General features: G+C 30.8%; 1 protein-coding gene across 1 annotated transcript; it reads left to right on the top strand.

The window, feature by feature from the left end:
- The first annotated feature begins 1,631 nt into the window (after positions 1 to 1,631).
- Positions 1,632 to 18,175, top strand: LOC111630943 (patched domain-containing protein 3-like). The gene is made up of 4 exons (XM_023375105.1): positions 1,632 to 1,659; positions 8,845 to 9,850; positions 12,428 to 12,751; positions 16,792 to 18,175. The coding sequence occupies exons 2-4, from the start codon at positions 8,854 to 8,856 to the stop codon at positions 18,120 to 18,122; spliced, it is 2,652 nt and encodes an 883-aa protein (XP_023230873.1). The 5' UTR covers positions 1,632 to 1,659; positions 8,845 to 8,853; the 3' UTR covers positions 18,123 to 18,175.
- The last annotated feature ends 3,380 nt before the right edge of the window (positions 18,176 to 21,555 follow it).

Below are 21,555 nucleotides of genomic sequence, written 5' to 3' on the forward strand. Positions count from 1 at the left end.
ATGATCAGATAGAAATTTTGATGAATAACTTCAGAATTCGATGAAAAATAATGATCAGCGAAGATAATAGTGATCTTCAAGCGTTGCAGATGAAAACTTTGATAAAGAATGCTTAATTTGAGCGACTAAATTATCAACATCAAATAGGATTTAAGTATATGCAGGGTTCTTACACTTGGAAAGTCAGGGGAAGTTAGGAATTTTCATTTGTGTTCGGAAAAAGTCAGGGAATTTGCCTCCTTGGCTGCTTTGTTGAGTTTTTGCTGAAAGTATGCTTGACTAAATGTACTGTGTAGCCGTCTGCAGGCAGAAAAAAGTAATCAGGTGAAATACAATTTGTGAAAAAGATGCAGAATATTTTCAGGATCCAAAATTTCTCTTATGCATACACAAAATTTCCCCAAACTTTTACAAAGGAAAAAAAAAATGATAAATAATTTTATCATTTTTTTTAATGCTATTATTTTACATTTTTCATTTTAATAATTTTCATTTTTTTCCATTTTATTAATATTTTATAAAGTTCAGGAAATTTATTAAGGAATAAATTTAATAAATATATACTTTTGTACCTGTATTATACAGTATTTGTTAATGAACAGTAAATAAATAATGGTTCAAAGCCACGTAGATTTATGGTTATGGATTAATAACAGAATAAACTATTTCAATTTAATAAAACATTTTATTTTTAGTTTTAATAATTTGGCAATTAGAAAAAAAATAACTAATTAAAAAATTGGAGAAGCAATAGCGTATGTGTATAGTAAGTTAAATGCTATTTTATTTTGTCAATGTGCCATGCTGTAAGGGACGTTGAAAGTCAGGGTTAAACAGAGAATTTAAAAGAAAAATATGAGTAGGAACTCTGTATATATGTCATCTCTCGAATTAGGTAACATAAATAGACCAATTAATTCCGAGAATTGAGGAGAGGAGGAGATTATTTTCCAGTAGGATCTTGGTTCCAGGAGGGATTTTAACGGTAAAGAAACTCAAGAAAGTTTATTAATTAATTATTTTCTAGCTTAAATTTTATAAAAATAATTAACTAATCGCTCTAAAATATCCAGGATATTGAAATAAATTAAGAAACCGAATGAAATTTAGGTAAAATGACACTTGTATGACAAAATTTCAACTAAAATTCACAAGGTCGAAAAAATAAAATATTAATATCTTTAGGATTCGTGATGTAACATCTCGTATAGTCAATGATGAAAAACTTTTAAAAAAATATCATTTACTCTTTCGATTATATTAGTTGCTAAGGTAAATCGGATTGAAAAGCTCGATAAGCAAATTTACATACAATGGAAACATTAAGATTCAATTTTAAATAATAAAAAAATAAAAATAAAACGAAGAAATTCAGAAATTAACTCAAAAATGATTAATTATTAATAAGAATTATTAAAATCATAATAAATATTTTCATTTGGTTTATCAAAATGAGTTTTTCTACTTCTAAATTGGTCCTTGATTGTTAGCGAATTGTGCTAACGAGAAATTATCTTAGGAGGAAACCTTGAATTTTTCTACTTTTGATTGGTTGAATTTATCTTATCTTTAACAGTTTCATAAGAAAAGTCTACGTGTTCAGACTTCTCACTCATTTGAAAAGTCGTTAAACACTTTTACTATATTCTTCGAGATAATGTAAGTAATCTTGAGTATAAAACGTTTTTCTTAGCTAAAATGCCTTGATAAAACTGTTATTGATAATCTACGATTAAGGAAATCTAACAAAAAATATGCTAATTATATTAAAATCTCTACTTTAGTCTGGTGCATTTTTATAGCATTCCAATTAGTTATCTGGAATAAATCACGTTTTATATTAGATGCTCTTGTCGAAAATTAGGTTAAGATCTAGAATATAATAATATATTTTATGCTATATCTAATAATGAAATATACTTTTGATAAGATCATTTTAATATTGGCATTTTTCCTCTATGCAGTTTATAAAGTGTACACGCACTTAGTATATATTAGAATAATGAGAGCATGAGTCACTATGCATACTTAATATGTCACGTTTAGATATTAAAAATAACTTAAATTAATTTATTTAAACTAATTTCATTGATTTAATAACACAACTTACATTTTAATAAGTCATTTATTAGATTTAGAACTGTTTTAGAGAAGGGTAGGAAGGACAAGGATGCAGTTACTATGGTAACTAATCTGGAATCTCTGCTTCTTAGGTACTGTGCTTATAGCAGCAGCTATACATGTGTTTTGATAATTTTATATAGCTTGGGGCATTAATCAATACAAAAATAAATATGAATCTACGCATAGAGAGAAAAGTCTCTTGCTGTGGTAACAAATTTACTTCCTAGGTGTTAAAGGATATAACATAGGGAAAGTGAAGTATTAGATGAAATTTTGAATCCCCAATTTTTTGCATTACTAGTTAATTTAACATTTACAATATCTTTACTAGTCACTCACACTCCCGAATAAGTCTTTATAATAAATAATAATACTCTATAAGCATTGTATTTTGATAAAATCTAGTAACAGACAACACCACACGTAACTTTATGAGTATTGGAAAAGTCGTATAACAGCCCTTGCCAGTTTTTTGTATACAAATATAGATAAATATGCTGTTTTATATTAACGAAATATATAAATTTTTTAACTTGAACATAAATAGACTTTTCTAAGGGCTGGATAACAGAAGTGTATTGTCAGCATCAAAAATAAACATTAACACCGAATCTGTCGATTATTCCATTTATCCATTAATTATATTATAATTTTTAAACTCGGCAAATATTATTTATTATTAAATGTAGTTATCTTTAATTTAATCGCGTGTAGCACGGGAGCACATGTCACAGTACGCATAAAACACGTGTTAGTAAGCGTGCAATCGTATATCTGTATACAATAGCATTAAACCCACGTATTGTGTGAATCCTTCTATCGTGATTTCCAACAATAATTACGATTTTCGAATATCTTTTCTGCGAATATATCAAGACCTTAGTTGAAATTATAGATCTATTAAAATTCTAGATAATTACGAAACAGAAGGAGAGAGAGAGAGAAGAGTGATTTAATCACTCATGTTTCCCTATACTTCATTAATGAAATAAGAAAACAGTAACAAGATGAAGACATGAAGATCAATAGTGTCAAAAGGGTGATTCTAAATGATAATTAATACAAAGAATACAGCGCAGTAGACAAATTAGTATATACTAGGGCTGTGTTGGCTTGTTTTGTACTAAATAAATGATAATTAATTCGCAAATACAAAATCAACTTTCCCCAAATTTCGTCTTTTCTGTGGTTTTATTGATTAGGGACGAGCGGGGAAGTGATGACGCGCTATTTACGCCTTCTACGTTCCCCTTAATTTGATTAATTTGATTTAAATTCGATAAAACGTGACAAGAATAAAAGGAGGTAATTTCGTGTATCGATAAAATTTGCTTATAGTGAATTTATCTTGGTTGCAAGAGGAAATATTCGCAATTCTTCCAATGTATTGTTAAAATATTATATAAAGTAAATATTACAATTAATTAGAAATTTAATGATGCAATAATTTCCCAAATAAAATTACTAGCGACATTTTATAAATGTATTTATTCTAAATGCAAACTTAATTATATATATATTTATAGTAAATTTAATACGTTTTTTCTTTATTTTAAGTAACAAATGACATAGATTCAGAATTACTAAATTAGAACACAGCTAATTAATACTCTTGGAATTAGTTGCTAAATTAGGATCCTCGTATATACGATCGTGTTAGAATTTTTAATATTTAAATATAAGGTAACTAATATATAATGCTTTCAAATGTACGAATAAAAAGATGCAGAAGAGAAGTTAAGATATGATATTTAAGTTCTGGAATTTTTGCATCCGAGTATTTTATAAATAATTCAGAATTAAAATTTTATTAACTATTATACATCCCTATTATCCTCAGTTACATTTAAAGTTTTATGTTAATGCATTTGATTCGTTTAAATAATTAAATAGGAAGAGAAACAATAGGGAAAATTTTTGATAGAAGGGTGATTTAGGGAATATTTATGACGAAATAATAAATTTTTAGCTGATATTTTTGTTATATAAACCGCATTATAAAGCTCTTCTGTTGATTATAATATATTATCCATTCCAAACATGCACACAAATTACATAAAACAGGTTTCTCAACAAATGACATTGAAAGCGAGACACTTCGAAGCACTTTGAAATACATATTCGGCTGTTATTTGGATAGAAAAGGTGAATACTTTTACAGGTTGGTTACGTAAATTATTACGGTAAAAAGAAATTAATTTTTAGTGTAACTTTTAAAAATGATGTTTAATTAACTATTTTAATTAAGTTATATAGAAATAAATGGATGGGTAAGGCGCTGGGTACCAATTTTCGAGCTACGTGAGCGACAGCACGAACGGGTTCAAAACACCACATGGTACCATCAACTCACTTGGTGAATGGTCTCACTAAACGAGTTGGCACCACGTGATCTCCGAACTCGTTCGCGTTGCCACTGATGTAACTAAACTAGACACCCTAGGGACAGAAACTATTGAAAAAATCCGAGAAATTTTTCGGAGGATGGTTTGTACCGAATACTCGACTCTCGTGGTGTCCAGGCGGCGGATAGAACCAAAAATAAGATTAAATGAAAATGGTAGAGGAATGAAAGATTGCAAGTTTGATTAATATGAATTTAATGATGTTTATCAACGTAAAACCTTTAATTTAATGAAAATAATTAATTTTTCACCGTATAATTTTACTAGGTTTGGCTTGATTGATGGGATAGGCAAATGCAACAGGCATGCGATCTACCGAGGGAGGTTTTCCGGGAGGCTTTTTTATTTAGGTGTTAGACACGCGAGAAATCCCGGAAAACGCCACGTAACCGGCAAATTGGTCAGGCGCAAACCCGCGATCAATGTTCAGCGATTTTATTCACGCGATCACCAATTTACTAGGTTCTCCGACCCTGACCCGCTTTCAGTGGTCCAATCTCGATGCATCATACGTTGTTCCTTTTATCAGTGTTACCAGCGATGCCGTTTTAATCATTAAGTGAATCAGGCACGTACGGTACCTAAGGCCCGGGAAATGCGTGTTTCCCGCTCCAGGGAAGATGTAAAAAAAATGCTACCACTAATACTGCTTTAAAAACTTTATAAAAATCATTAAATGCCACTATAAATGGCAAGTAAAATTGTCTGCCATACTGTACATTGTGTAAAACGGTATGGCAGACATCCACGTTCTATAATATGTTTATCTAGCCAGACTTTTATCTTACCTTCCCTTCAACAGTGGGACAGACTGGCTTCAATTTACTCTCAATATTGTCTATCGAGGCGGAAATTACCGAAAAGGTTTTTCTTGGTTTCTCTTGCACCAAGATATTTATGCTCTATTTGCTTCGCGCACCCTGTTAAAGCGTGTACTTAACCCACGTGATGCCCGAGAGTTACAAGTAACAGAATGTTTTCGTACGGAATGACAGAGTTTTACAATTTGGACCTGCATCATTGAAAGCCTGCGTAGCAGTTGTGAAATTTGTATTGTAATTCGTAAACTGTTAACAGCACGTGTGATACTGGCAACCCTAAGGAACCGATGAGAATGTTAAGCACGTACAGTACCATTTAATCTATTCTTGTTCATATCTTCTACCCATAATATTAGCATTTGTTTTTTTTTTTTTTTTTTTTTTTTTAAGTTGCTTCATGCACAGGACTTTCCCTCATCGTGCTTTGGTCAGGGATCGAGTTCTCGGTATAATTTTCTAGAAAGTTTTTCAATGCAAGATGATTTACCTTGTTAAGAGCGATCGCAGAACGTATGCCACTTCGTACGAAAATTCATTCTTCTCTCTAGCATTGTCCTTTGCAAAATTTAATTATGCCAACTTAAAACTTCAATTCGTATTTCTTTCTCTGTTAGGAATATATTTTGCATATTTAAAGAGCTGCTTAACCCGCGAAGAAAGAGGATTTTCATCCAAATTTGTGGTAACAGTGAGCAATTCAAATTTCAAAATAATATTGTAATTCCTTCCACTTTAAAATTATTTACTTATCAGATTTGAATTTAATATTTTTGGAATTTTTTAAACACATAAAATGTAATGCCACCGCACCCTTCCTCACCTTTATGAACAAAGGAATCGTTCTTATTATTTGACATCAACAGAAGGATTTAAGTATCAAAGTTACTAAACAAAATTTAATTTCATATTTATAAACAGAAGTAGAAAAATACACAAAAATTCCCAATTTAAGTGCAAAAAAAAAATAAATAAATAAAAGACGGAAAAGGGGAACTAATAATCCTCCAAACTATATTCTAAACTGGATAAAGAACTAATCTGTGATACTGTGAAACAGTCCTCAACAACTTAATTTTACTAATAATGTAAATTAATCATTAAGTATTCCCACGTCGTATTTTATGTGCCAAATCGTATAAAAGAAATGTCACGAGCTGAATGATAAATATAAACCTGGTTTTGTAGTGACAAAATGCCAAAAAGTAGCATTAATAATTAAAAGTAGTAAATTGAAAATCTTTATTCTTAACACATATTAGAAAGGATTGAATTGCGGAGAATAGAAGAAGTCAATGAAACATTTGATCAACTGCCAAGAGAGGCGTTTCCGAGCATTTTTAATAGACCTTATGTATTAATATTTATTATCTTTATTACTATATGCTAATTACTTTCTCGGCTGTTATAGAATTCAAGATACTACAGGGAAAGTTGAATTAAATTTAGACCCCCTCCAGTTTCTTGCATTTGAGTCCAACATGTTTAAAAAACAACCTTACAAAATTGTGTGCTTGTGTCAGACTCGATGAAAGTTTTACTCGTTATTAGTATTTATAATTTTTTCAAAAAACACTCCTACTCCCAACATTGGTATTGATATAAAGGCCGTTGCTTTTTTATATTAATTAATTAATATTATAAAAAAGTATGTTTTAAAAGAATCTTGTAACAGATGGAGCCACACATAACATCTACTTTGTAAATTATGAGTGCCGAGAAAGTGATGCAACCACTTTGCCAGCTGTTTTATTTTCTGTTATTAACTTATTTTAGTATACGTTTAGAATGAGTTGAATATTCATTTGCAGTACAAAATTTATATACGGTTATGGCTACGAATTACTAATTCAAGGCTATCATTAAACTTCCTGATAATAGGATAGTGTACTCAGAAAAAATTCCATGTTTTATTTTTAGGCTGCAATTTGTGGCGAAAGCTTCGGAACATTGGAATGCTCTCAAATTCCTGTATGCAATATCGAGTAATTACAGAGGACGTTGAAAAATAGTCCTTTTATTCTTCAGGCTTGAAAATTCCCCATATCTAGGGAAATATCTGCAGACTAGGAAACTCTGCATTGGGTTTAGTGAAATTGGGGTTTTTCGAACGGTTATATCGCTGCAAGAGTACATTTGGAACATAAAAATTTACAGGTTTTCTATTGAAAAATACAGTAGACCCCTATAACACGGGTTCATATAAGATGGATTCGTATAACACGGCGGAAAAAATTGCGATCGTGTTCGTAAAACACGTTAAAAGAGGCTCGTATAACACGGTAAAAGAATGAGACAGATTGTCATTGCCGACTCGTGTCTCGACAGGATTGGTCGAATCTTGACCAATAGTGGACATTGCACGAACCGTTGAGTTTAAACGAGTAGCGAACCTACTAAAAAATATTTATTATTCAACGGCCATAAAAATCATATTTCTATTAATGATGTCTCCAAAGTTCAGTGAATTTTTCACAGAAAGAATAACTTATCAGGAAACACGTGACCGCTGTCCTATGAGTCGCTCCGCGACGAAAACAAGCTTAAGCAACGGCATCATCGAACGGTGCGCACTCGTTAAGTATTATCTACAATATTTTGTTTGTAGCGTAGTTTATATGGATTATTTCGAAAAAATTATAAGTGTTTTGGAAATGTTCGAGAAAAATTAGCCTAGAATCGATTAATTTTATGGAAGAAAACCTTTCAAACAGCCGTACCCCCTAAACTGCACAAGTGACGACGGGCTGTGAACGGCTCACGTATTTGTAAAATCTAAGTGACTCCTACAACACGGAATTCATATAACACGGAACGTATCTACCGCGTTATAGGGAGTCTACTGTACAAGTACAATAAATGCGTCTAAAGGGTGGAACATTAGAATTTCTTCTATTAAAAAGTCTGCTTCTACTCAATTTTATGCTATGTGTGAGCCATTGATTCAATGCAGCTTCATGTTGAGGATTATTTCTTATTATACTTAGGTGCACGTAATTCGAAGAGCAATAACATTCGCTTCCCTTGTATATACCTCGGACGTACGAGCATATAAAATAAGAATAAATGTTTTCTCTAATTATGCTCCTAGTATAACTTTATTTATTAAATTAATATTGCTAATTATATCTATTGTATATAAGTTTAAATATAAACGAAATCTCGTTATGCAATTAAATTAAATTGTTTACAAGTTTATTAATTGTGGAATTTATAAAAATGAGTCCAATTGATCGTTACCCCGTTACGCGAATTGAATAGTTGAGAGGAAGCAGACCAGAATAATGGCTGAAAAATGAATAAAATTAAATAAATTTCTCGTTTCACTTTCCGTTTAGAATCGCTTCCTATTTCCTACACGATTATCGAGTAAAAATAATACTAAAATTGCACGCAATATTGCCATCTATTGGACTCGTAATGCTTATCTTATGCAATAAAAATAACACGTTTTAACCATAAAAATGTCATTAAAAATAAATTATTTTTTGTTGCAGCTTACAGATATGACTCGCATTTCTGTCGGCGTTATCTTAAAAGAAAAATTCCGAAATCTAGGATATGTTATCGGAAGGCATCCCTTACCATTCCTGATTATTCCAATTGTATTCACAGCGATATCGACTATTGGTATATTAAGATTTAGTTACGTACAGGATGCGGATTATCTATACAATCCTCAAAACAGTAAGGCATTCTACGAGAGGCAAACTGTAGAAAAAACTTTTCCTATGAATAAATCGTCAGATTTTGAACCCGGCAGACTGACACGATTAGGCAAATTTGGATGGATGTTAATTTATCCTAAAGATGGAGGATCGGTATTGAGAGAATCGATCTTAGACACGCTGTATACAATTGATAAAATTGTTAACAATATAAGCATCGAATGGAAGGGTGAAAAGTTGTTCTATAAAGATTTATGCGCTAAAAATAATGGAAAATGCTACGAAAATGTGATATTTTCCTTAAAGAAGTGGATAAAAGATATCGAAAGGAACCGATCGTTTGTAAAATATCCTATACTTTTGAACGAAGAAACGTACTCCTTAAAATTCTTTGCTGCCAGTTTAGGGGGTGTGACGGTTGACGATTTAGGATACGTGACTTTTGCCAAACTAGTCAGGTTAATGTACTTTTTGAATGACCAGGGCGAAGAGAATTTAGAGAAAACTTACAAGTGGGAAACTGTATTTTTAGATGAAATGAAAAATGTGAAATTCCCAAACGTGGATGTGTTTTATTTCGTATCCTCCTCTTTAGAGAGGGAAATTCATAATATGATAACTGATATTATACCGTATTATGTTCTTTTGCTGGTCATAATGTTAACGTTCTGTTTTATATCAACGTTAACTAAAGATTGGGTGAGAAGCAAACCCTGGTTAGGAGTAGCCAGCGTGTTATCTGTGGGTATGGCCATATTCACTTCTGTGGGCGTAGTCTTCGCATGTGGAGTACCATTTATTGATATACTCGTTGCTGTGCCATTTTTGCTTCTAGGTAAGTTATGTATTTTGATATTTATTCGTGTGATATTATCTTTTAATCGTAATAAATATTTAAAATTTAAAGTATAAATAGTTTGAGTATATGTCTCTTTAATCCGAATCAATAAAAACCCGGTAGACTTCCTCTCAGCTGTAAGGTTAGGCACTCCTTTATTGCAATTCACAAATGCATTTCAGGCCTATATAGTATCTAAGCCCCTCTTCAGTGTAAATGCTCAGAAGACAGACTTTAAAGTACAGTAGAACCTCAAAAACTCGGCTCTCGATAACCCGGCACTCCGTATAACTCGGCCACACCTGGCAGGGCAAAAAAATCCTTAGTTAATTAATTTTCATTATAGACAGCTTTATAAAAGTATAAAGGCTCTCATAAAGTATTTTTCTGAGGTCTGTCTTATCAGGTAAATTACTGTATACAGTGTATTCATTAATTTTCATTTTCATGTAGTAAAGGCTCTATGCCTTCATAANTTCAAAAGTTTCTCCCGAACGAAGATAGATAGATAACCGACACTACTCTATTGCTAAAGTATGAAGCACAAGATCAAGACCACCACTAAAAAATTGAGAACAATCTGACAAAAAGTTGTAGCCCAGCATTGTGACGATGTCACAATAAATAATCGCTTGTTAGAATTAGTTTGGTTTATTTGCTTACGGCAAGGCGACACGTGAGCGATCTGCCGAGGGGGATGCATTCCGGGAAGACTTTTATGGGAAGATGTACCCTATTTAAGTGTTATTAACGTGAAGAAAATCTGGAAAACGCCATCTTGCCAGCCAATGCCCAAACCCACAACTAACTACCAGTGTTTGGTGATTTTATCCACTTGGCTACTGAAGGACGCTTATTAGAATTGAGAAAGTACCGTTCAGAAATAAAAAACCTGAGTTGTTAGATATGGAAAATTAAATACTTGTAGGCTATTCACAGGCTTAAACACTTTTCATTCCATGCAAGCGTTATATGTTACAGATATCAATAATGATATAGCGCATCTATATAGCGCTATATCATTGTCGCAGTAGTTACGTGAATACAATGTAAATTTTTTAAATTATAAACTTTTTTGTAAAATTATATTTAGTTTATTTTGTTAACGTTTTTGCCTATAGATGGCGCTACATGTAACTCAGAAAATCGAATGTTAATAAAAATTAATTGATTTATAGAAATGCAATAGATATTTTGGGATGAAATGTACGACATGATCTAAGTTAGAAGTATTTGAACCTAATTACTGAGTTTCCTAAGAATTGGTCGAACGGCCTAGGAATGTATAGCGAACATACAAACAAACATTCTCATTTATATATATAAATAAATTATTGTAATTGGAAGACAAAAATATTACGCAGACAGCGTAGGTTTATTATATTAAACAAGTCTTCGATAATACTTATTGTCATTTTGTTATTTCATTTAATTAATATAGACATCAAGGCCACTTTTTTCAGGTGTCAAACATCGATTCGGATGTATGCCTAACGTGATACATAACACGGAAAAAATACCGTATATTAATTTATCACATGAACTTTTTAATTCTTATTTTGTGGATTGTCTAATAAAATTTTAGTGCTGCTTCTAAAGTAAAAAATCCAGCAACGAATTGCTTAACTTTCCTGACAATATCTAAAACTGCGTATGTTGCGCCATCTGTTAAGCTATTTTATTAAAAATAACTTTTTATATTTTTAATTATTATAAAATGACAAAAAGCTTAATTTTGAGGGTAAGGATGGGTTTTGTAAAAAAAAAAATTTAAATGTTAATTTCTGTATCTACACGACAGCTTAGAAACTACATCCGTACATAGGAACCGCTAGAATAATAGTGAACTTCGTTACAGATAGTTTCTATCTCTCTTGTAAGGTGAGACTACCCTATCAACACTTAACAGTCATAAACATTCTAACATCAACATTGCAGTTTCAAAAAAAAAAGTAATTTTCCCCAAAAATATTTAGAGGTGATCGTTATCGCAGGTTCGACTTTATAGAGGAATAAAGAGATCATTATTCGTCATCTCAATCACACTAATTTAGTGATTTGAGTAAATTAAAGAAGCCACCCTTCATACTTTTACTGTCATAACATAAATTATTATCAATCATTGAATGCATTTAGGTGTTGTAAATAAAGACTTAATTCTTACGTAAGACACCTAAGAGTATAATATGCATACGTCATACATATGTATACCAGTGGCGTGCCGTCATTAGAAGCGGTGGATGCGCCGCTTCCCTTGTATTTTCTAAAAAAATAAATACATATTTAAATATTTTTAAAATAAATTAAAAATTTATAAATATAATTCTTCATTCGTAGTCTTGACATAAAATTTCTTATTTACATAAGTAATTACAGCTAATGGCTTATATACAAAGTTTCTTAATTTCCTTTTGGTATGTACTGTACAGTACTGTACCTTTTAGCAGCACCTTTTAAGGTGCTGCTAAAAGGCTGTACCTGCTTGTACCTGCTAAAAGTGTACATTATTGAAATATTTAAAATGTTTATATTAATATTTAAATTTTTAATATTAACCAATTATTTAATCATCAGGTATTGGACTGGATGATACTTTTGTAATGTTGGCAGCGTGGAAGAAAACTGATCCAAACGCAAAGGTGGACGAACGAATTTCTCAAACACTTAGCGAAACTGCAGTGTCGATAACAATCACTTCACTTACAAATTTCATATCATTCATGTTTGGTTTCATGACCCCTTTTCCGGCTGTGAAAATATTTTGTTCATTTGCTGCCACTGGCATATTCTTCACTTACTTGTACCAAATCTCTTTTTTCAGTGCAGCTGCAGCGATTTTTGGTATTTTAGAACAGAAAAGATTTCACTCCCTTTTCTTCGTTCCTATGAAACCGAGTAGTAAGTATAATTTAATGTTTTTAATTTAAAATTAAGGACTTAGACAAGTTGCAGAAATTACATGTTATAGTAGAATTTCATTTACAACTTTAAGGGAAAATTTGATGTAAATCCATGTGTTTCGCGATGAAAATTAATTATATTCATGGAATCTGTCATCAGATATATTGGAAACCATTTACAATTAATTCGTTTCAGAACATAAAGAACTGGTGAGATGAAAAATTTCTAAATGTAAACAGGTGAAATTATTAAAGAAATTCGTATGGCATTTCATATTTATTAAAAAAAAAAAAACTCTGGCGGCATAGAAATTTTACATAATAGTGCATTGTATTTTTGACATTCGTAGATAAGAAATGGACTATGTTGAATGATTGCCAAGATCTGATAGAAATGAAGTCTTTGTGTCGAAAGACAGCATAAAATTTGATTTTTCAGACAGAATGAAAAGCTGATTTCTAGAAATGTTTTTATTTGAGCTGGAAACAAGAAAAGAAAAGAAATAGCTCGATTTTAATTACATTTTTTTATATATAAAACATCACTATGGTATAATATGGTCATTTCGAATAATCCGAACTTAAACACCGATGATGTAACACATTAGACTAGTCATAACGTTCACTGTATCAATTTGAAGTTGATTAAAGTAAGATAAGAAAGGATTAGTTAGTTCGTAGCTACCGAAGTCGCGTAATAAAATATTTTTTAAGTCTTTCTTTTAGTTTATTATATTAATATACTGTAGACTAGCATACGAATGTACAGTACATAAATAATTTTTTAAATCACTTTATTACNGTCTACATTAGGCCGAGTTTTCGAGGTTCTACTGTATAAACTTTAATATTCGAATAGCGTGTTCACCCAAAGGAGGAGACAGGGTAAAAAATGCATTTTGAGCAGGAATGGAGAACCCACGACTTTTGGCAACATGCTTTATGTAGTATACAGGTACAATCCTTGTGATACCTGTATACCAGAGTGTGGGTTCGAATATACCAGTAATAAAGCTTGTATACGCAGATTACACTTTATTCTAAAACATGCAAAGAAAAATTGATTTAAAATTAAATGGGGCCATATAATTTTGCAAAAAGTTTATAAAATATAATTTTCCTTGAAATACTCGTATGTAAGAATAGTTCGTAAATAGTTAAAGAGAAAGCTTTATCCAAGGTTATCTTTGAATACATTAAAATGCCAATGCAATTTCTGATTTAGCTAACAAGAATTCTTTAGTTGATTGCACGTTAGATGATATCAAAATTCAAGAAAAAATACCACGTATAATCTATGATGAATTAAACACGATAATTATTTCCTCCTGTTATATAATTTTTTTCTCTTGGTGTTTCTTTATTATTGAAGCATTTAAGCTAAAAATGATTCGTAAATAAGATATACGGATTTATTCTTGCATAGTTATTAATCGTGATTACAATATTCTATGGCACTCTCAGAATATGATTCTCATATATTTTAAGAGCGCCATGGCGATGAAATTTTCTGTTTTATTCACTCTTTTCTTTCTAGGTAACACTATTGTATGAAATAATTTAATTTGAGACCTTATATAAGGGGTCTCCAATATTATAGTTACCAAATTGAACTCTTACACATAAAGAAATTGCATTCAAAACAGAACTTCGTGATGCAGCCAAGTCTGAATGCTCTTTTAATTAATGGCTTCAAAATCGTTCCGTTTTAATTAATGTAATGATGGATTTGTAAATAATGTTTACAAATTACCATCATCATCGTCATTAGAGTCTATATATAAATCAAGGCATAAATCATAATATTTTGATAATTTTGAAAATTATTTGCGATTTTTCAAAAATTCTATAAAAGTATCGGTATATTAATTGATTTATTTTTATCCAGTAATCATTACGTCCTGTTTTTATAACGCAATTGGTTTCTGGAAAACGATTAAAAATCGTTGGTCGTAAAGCGAGCGGTCGTAAGACGCGTGTTAAGTCATATCTTTGTCATTTAAAATTTATTAATATTATATGTTGCAAATATAAGGTGCTCCAAAAGTCAGTTAACCGAGCTATATTTTCAGCCTGGTGACAAAAACAGCTGTACCAAATGGGTTTTATCCGTTGTTAAACTACACTTTGGTTAGCTGACTTTTGAGCCATCCGTTATATCTGAATTTAAGCCAATAATTTTGTATTTTTTTCATTTACTAAGGAACTGATTATAACTGTTTGTTTTCCTTGTTGATTGACGTACTTTCTTATATAAATGTTTATTTCGTTTTTATTTAATGACAAACACAAAATCTTTTCCTGTTATAAATATACTTTATTGGCGAAAACTACGTATTATTAACATTTTAAAGCTAATATTTATTTCATTTATTTAATATTTTGAAACATATATTAAAGATGAAAATTCTGTATAAGATTATGTAAAGTCTATAACTATAATAAGAAAATTTATATACGGATAATATGTAAAGCGTTTGAAGATCGATTTAAAACGTATTTTTTTTCTCATTTAAATATTTTTAAAATAAATTAAAAATTTATAAATATAATTCTTCATTCGTAGTCTTGACATAAAATTTCTTATTTACATAAGTAATTACAGCTAATGGCTTATATACAAAGTTTCTTAATTTCCTTTTGGTATGTACTGTACAGTACTGTACCTTTTAGCAGCACCTTTTAAGGTGCTGCTAAAAGGCTGTACCTGCTTGTACCTGCTAAAAGTGTACATTATTGAAATATTTAAAATGTTTATATTAATATTTAAATTTTTAATATTAACCAATTATTTAATCATCAGGTATTGGACTGGATGATACTTTTGTAATGTTGGCAGCGTGGAAGAAAACTGATCCAAACGCAAAGGTGGACGAACGAATTTCTCAAACACTTAGCGAAACTGCAGTGTCGATAACAATCACTTCACTTACAAATTTCATATCATTCATGTTTGGTTTCATGACCCCTTTTCCGGCTGTGAAAATATTTTGTTCATTTGCTGCCACTGGCATATTCTTCACTTACTTATACCAAATCTCTTNATCAAGGTAGATGAGCTACGTTAGTCAATTAACTTAAAACCAGACATATATTGCTGATGTTCTACAGTTCTAATGTAAGAAGGCTAACATCATATTGTCAAGGATTCTTAACCTCAACTCTGTGGATAGGATTTAGAAGGATCCACGAAATGACAGTCTAACCGAAGAAACGTAAAAAAAGTTTATAAAAATTAAATTTTAAATTTTTCTCTAATATGAATTAATGGTGGATTTCGTCTTATTTGTTGTCAAAACAAATTTCTTTTTTAAATTTTGAAATCGCATCGATACATTGTTGATAAATTACTTATTTCTATTAATACGTAAATAATTTTCGATGCAATAAATTGAATCCATTATTTTTTTCAGATTTACATATGCATTTTTCTATGGGAGGATCTTTAGCTTTAGATTCTTAACGGATCTGTGTCCTAGAAAAGTTAGGACTTGATCTAGATTCATTCTAGATATTTAGCACGTATCCATGTATTACTCATTACATTCTGCTCTATATTCATTATTTCTTATATAGTAGAAATTCTATCTGTAATTATTACGTATAAAATGCAATTTTTTTTATTATTTAAATTTGAAAAGGCAGATTTTTATTTGTACAAAATTTCAAAATGCAAATGTAGTTCTCACATTAATAATTAAAGGTGCAAAAATAAATATTAATATTTTGTATAAAAGTTCTAAACTGAAAGAAAACTCACTCCTGTAACAATTTTTCTTAAATAACAGTTTTTCCGTGTATATAGGAAAAGGAAGTCTATAATTTTCCTCGATTGTTTCTCGATAAAAATATCGCGATTTCGACTTATAATAAAATAAAATACACTACATTATAAATAACTTATTTTTATATTTGCTGTTAATTTCGAATGACATATTTCGCTTGCAGAATAAATTTTATAAAATAAGATTTAATAGCAAATTTTCCTGTATTCATTAAAAACATTAAAGGAAGAAGTATATATTTTTCTATTTATAGAGAAAAAGAATGTCATTCACACTCTATTATGTTGTACATCCGAGTCTACTGATTACCAAGACGATAAAATAATGGCATTTTTTCGAGATACTCTTAGCTATTATTTTTCCTACAAATGGTTTAAAATCTCTATAATTTTTACCTATATCGTGTACTTGTCATTTGCAATTTTCGGTTGTTTTTACTTAAAAGAAGGAACAGAGCTCCATTTCTTCACACCATTCAACTCTTACGCCGCTACATTTCTTAATCACTTCTTCGAGGATTATCGAGAATATCGAGATAGGATCCAAGTGATCATACCCACAACTTTAAACTATGCAGATCCTAAAGTGAGAGACGAAATTGAAGATATGATGCGAAAACTTGAAGCTACCCCTTACATTGCTAATAAAGAACTGACGGAATCTTGGTTGAGATATTTTAAGACATTTCAGAATGATCCAAGAGCTTCTATTTATTTGCGTAAATACAATTTCAGCGCTAAAAGTGATTATTTGCACGCATTGAGGAATATGTTTCTGAATTATCCACCGGCCATAAGATTTAGAAATGACATCATTTTCAATGAAAATTTCACAGAAATTACTGCTTCGAGATTCTTGATCCAAACAAAAGTCACCGGTGATTTTAACGATGCCAAATTCATGTTGGTAAGATTGAGAGAAATTGTAAATAATGCTTCCTTCCCGGTCTTCTTGAGTCAATTTTTCTTTCCCTTCTATGATCAGTTTCTAACTATTGGTGCCATTTCCCAGCAAACTTTATTAACTTGTGGTTGCACCATGTTGTTTCTCATCATTTTATTCATTCCCGATATACGCTGCTTCATTGCTGCTGTATTAAACATGGTTTCGATCGAAATCGGAGTTATAGGATACATGTCGTTCTGGGGTGTCAATCTGGACACAGTTACTATGATGGTGTTAATCATGTGCGTTGGATTTTCGGTCGATTATGTGGCCCATATGGCCACGTCGTATCTCGAATCGGACGAGAAAACCGATATGGAACGTTTGAAGCGTGCTCTTCATTCTGTGGCTACTCCAATCGTCCAGGGAAGCTTAACCACAATTTTAGGAGTTATCGTGATTTTAGCATGTCCTAGTTACATATTTCTGTGTTTCGTGAAAATAGTATTTCTATTGATAACAATAGCAGCTTTCCACAGTATACTTTTGCTTCCGCTATTATTTGTTTTTCTCGATAATGTCCTACCGGAGTATTTGTTAACAGTTGGAAGAAGGAGTAAAATTGTTTCTTCAGTATGTGAAACAATTACAGAACGCCAAGAAAGTACGAAATTGTTTGAAGGTACGATGCATTCGTAGGTTTTATTATTCCACTTAAATTAAAAACTGTACATTTATTTCTATAATATGAGTGATATTTTTGTATGAACAATAAATAAATATGTTTAAAATCTTAATATTGACCGAATAGAAAATTGTAAACAATTATTGTAATGTAATTTATATTAATAATTAAACCGTGTGATTAACATTTTATGTACTATCAAGTCATATTTTTAAAAGGACATGTCCTGTATACAATTTAAAACGTATGAATGATATATGGCATGAGTGATTCATCATAAGAACACTGTATATAGAATAGTTTTAAATTTTATGTAAAAAAGAATATATATATATTCTTTTATTGCTGTATTTTTAAATGAAATTGTAATAAATAAATTTTTTATTAAAGGAGAATTCAATTCAATTTTATTATGGATGTACAGAGTACTGTACATACAGTACCTGACTCCGCAAGGCACTGTCAGATGTTAGTTACATAGAGATGAAATAATACAATACAAGAGGTGTAAGATAATACAAGAAAATGTAACAGAGTATTAATACATAAAATTTTACCTAAAGTATAAAGTTAAAATTAAAATAAATGAATAATGATCAGGAAATTTATTTTATTCGATATTATTAAAAGTTTAGTAAAAACCTAAGAATTTCATAAAATATGAAAAAATTTAAATAAATAAATTTAAATAAATCTTCTCAAATACCTTAGAAAAGTCCAGCAATGAGCTGCATAACTTTTTCGGCGAAAAATATTTGCTTCAGAAACATTAAGTCACTGAGTAAAAGTAAAAATTTGGTGTTACGCCATCTATTATGAGTTGTTATGAAAAAATAACTTTTGTATTATTAATTATTATAAAAATGCAAATGGCTTAATTTTGAGGATAGAGATGAAGTTTTTTGTAAATAGTAAATGCCAATAACTAGTAAAATTTTTATTATGTCATACCCCACTCGAGATATTACACGTGACCCTCTCTAGCTTCTCCCTCGACCTTTAACCTCCAAAATAGCATCAATGCATCTTACATAAAGTAACGTGTCGAATTTCGTTTCTTAATCTTTACCCCATCCTGAGATATTAAACGAATACAGACGATCAACATGTGTGTTGGTCCCATGTCCACATACGTACATATATACATAAATATACATAGATATTTTTCCTGTTTTTCAGTCTTTTTTTACTTTATGTTCAGGTGGTCTCAAAACGTCGAGATTTGCAAAAAACTTTGACATAATTACAATATTTTTCCATGTTATATAACATACATAACATCAAGGAAAGTAAAATGATTTTCCGTAATAATTGCACGCGCGTGCTTCTCCCTCAACAGGAGAAATTTCAGAAATACCCATCACTCTTCTCGAAACATTCAAAATTGTCACCATTTTGAGAACACGATTTCAAAAAACTGACACTGTTAATCTGCTAAATTTGAATACAAACCAAACGCGCGATTATTTATTGTAACATCGTCAATGCCGGGCTCCAACTTTAATCATCTTTTAATTTAAAAAAGTCACGTAACTTCTGATACAGACCGGAATTTCGTATATAGTTAATCGGGGTCTCTGGTCCCCTAAGCTTTCCATGTCTGGTCTGCATTTTAGTGTTCTCTTGCCTCTATATATCATACTTTTCCTGGTAAAAATCGAGTCATGTCGGCCGTCTATTTAACTCCGTTCTCGAGATAAATGAACAGACAGACAGCAGGATGGACGATAGTGGTAATGTATAGGTATACAATTTGAAAATTGCAAACCAAAAATGTACTTTGTTCAAAATAGACTGCAATCTTCTCGTAATGCTCTTTAAATCTGACTTTTTCTCGGCTCCTGTTGGCAAAATCGTAAAACCAATTAATGTTAGAATCCGAACACGGAATTACGGATCATCTGTACACATTTCTAACAAATTAACGCAAAAATAAATTTTATTTTGAACCGTTCGTATCAGTTTTAAACGAGTTTAAGTTTATAAGTACGGAGCTGTTCAGTAATTACTTGTACAGAATGAGAGAGGGAGGGGCTAGCGAAAAAGGCATCGCTGTACGCAACAGGGAAGGGGAGGATCAAAAATATTTTAGAAATTGATTTATTTAATGGACGGTCCTTGTCCTGCAACCTTTATCATGCAATATATCAGACAATTCTATAACTTTATAAATGAAAAAGTAATTATGCAAGTGTTCCAATATATTTCTTCATAATAAACATTAATTAAGTAAGAATAAGTTAAAGTTTTATAAATTTTTAATAGGTTAATAATTTTTTGTGCTTAATTAGATAGGTTTAACTCATATATGGAGTTAGTGACTAAAAGCTGACATAATATTAATAATAATAAATGCTAGTAGATGGCGTTAATATCAAAGCCGTATATAGATTCAATCTTTACTGCGATTCGTTAAAAGTTCGTCACGTAATATAAGGGCGCCATTTTCTGTACCATCTGCCTGTAGTTTGTGGCAGAGTTAGTCTTGCGTATATGTTTCTAATTTAGACAGTCTTATTTTTAAAATATGATGTATTTCTCTACCTTAAAATGCTCAAACAGACCTGGAAGAGATGTTAATTTTTTTTCTTCTATGTATTTTACGTTCATTTAAAAAAGATAGAGCAAATACTGTATGATCAATTGATGCTTTATACATTAGTTTCCAGTTCGGACCAGTCAGTTTTTGGATCTAATATTAAAACAGAATTTGAAATAAGAAGTCCTTGAAATAATGTGTTAAATCCTTACGTGAGATAACTTTTGTAGTCATATAAATCAAATACTATAATATAACAAACATTAAAACGAAAGCCATATAAAGAGTTTGGTTATTTCAGCCTACCATTATCACGTTTATCGCGATACTCCGATAATACGAAATGACACATATTCAACGGTCAAGTAGACACCAGTTGTAAGTATTTTCAATTTTTCAGATATAATATTTTCTAATGTTAACTCTAAGAAAGTGAAGCATTTACAGCCAACCAATCAAATTAAAAAAAAAACGGACCAAATATTTAGACACGACACCCTCAGAAACCACTTAAATCATATTTTGTGCTCACCGGTAACTTTGTATTATATAATTTTCCTGTTCAAATGCCACCATACCGGTGAGTCCGATAGGAAGAAGGGGCTGTTGCAGAAAGAGATTAAAATTAATTCCATCAAAAGTAGTCGTTGTCTTCCTCCTGGAAGAGAGGAATCGGTATCCTCTCTTCCAGTTAATACTAGACCGGTATTAATTAGTAGTCAATGACTACTAAGTAATACCGGTCTAGTATTAACATTTAAAAGAGGTTGAATAGGTTGTGATAACCTTGCACGTGATCGAAGTTGCTAACCTTAACGTCTGTATGACTTTATATAAAACTTGTTTAAATTAAAAAATCTTGTAAAAATGCTAGAATAATTGCTTTTATGGGATAATAAAGTGCTTAA

This window comes from Centruroides sculpturatus, unplaced genomic scaffold, assembly GCF_000671375.1.
Source record: "Centruroides sculpturatus isolate CEXI.00-Female unplaced genomic scaffold, Cexi_2.0 scaffold533, whole genome shotgun sequence".
Taxonomy (NCBI): Eukaryota; Metazoa; Arthropoda; class Arachnida; order Scorpiones; family Buthidae; genus Centruroides; species Centruroides sculpturatus.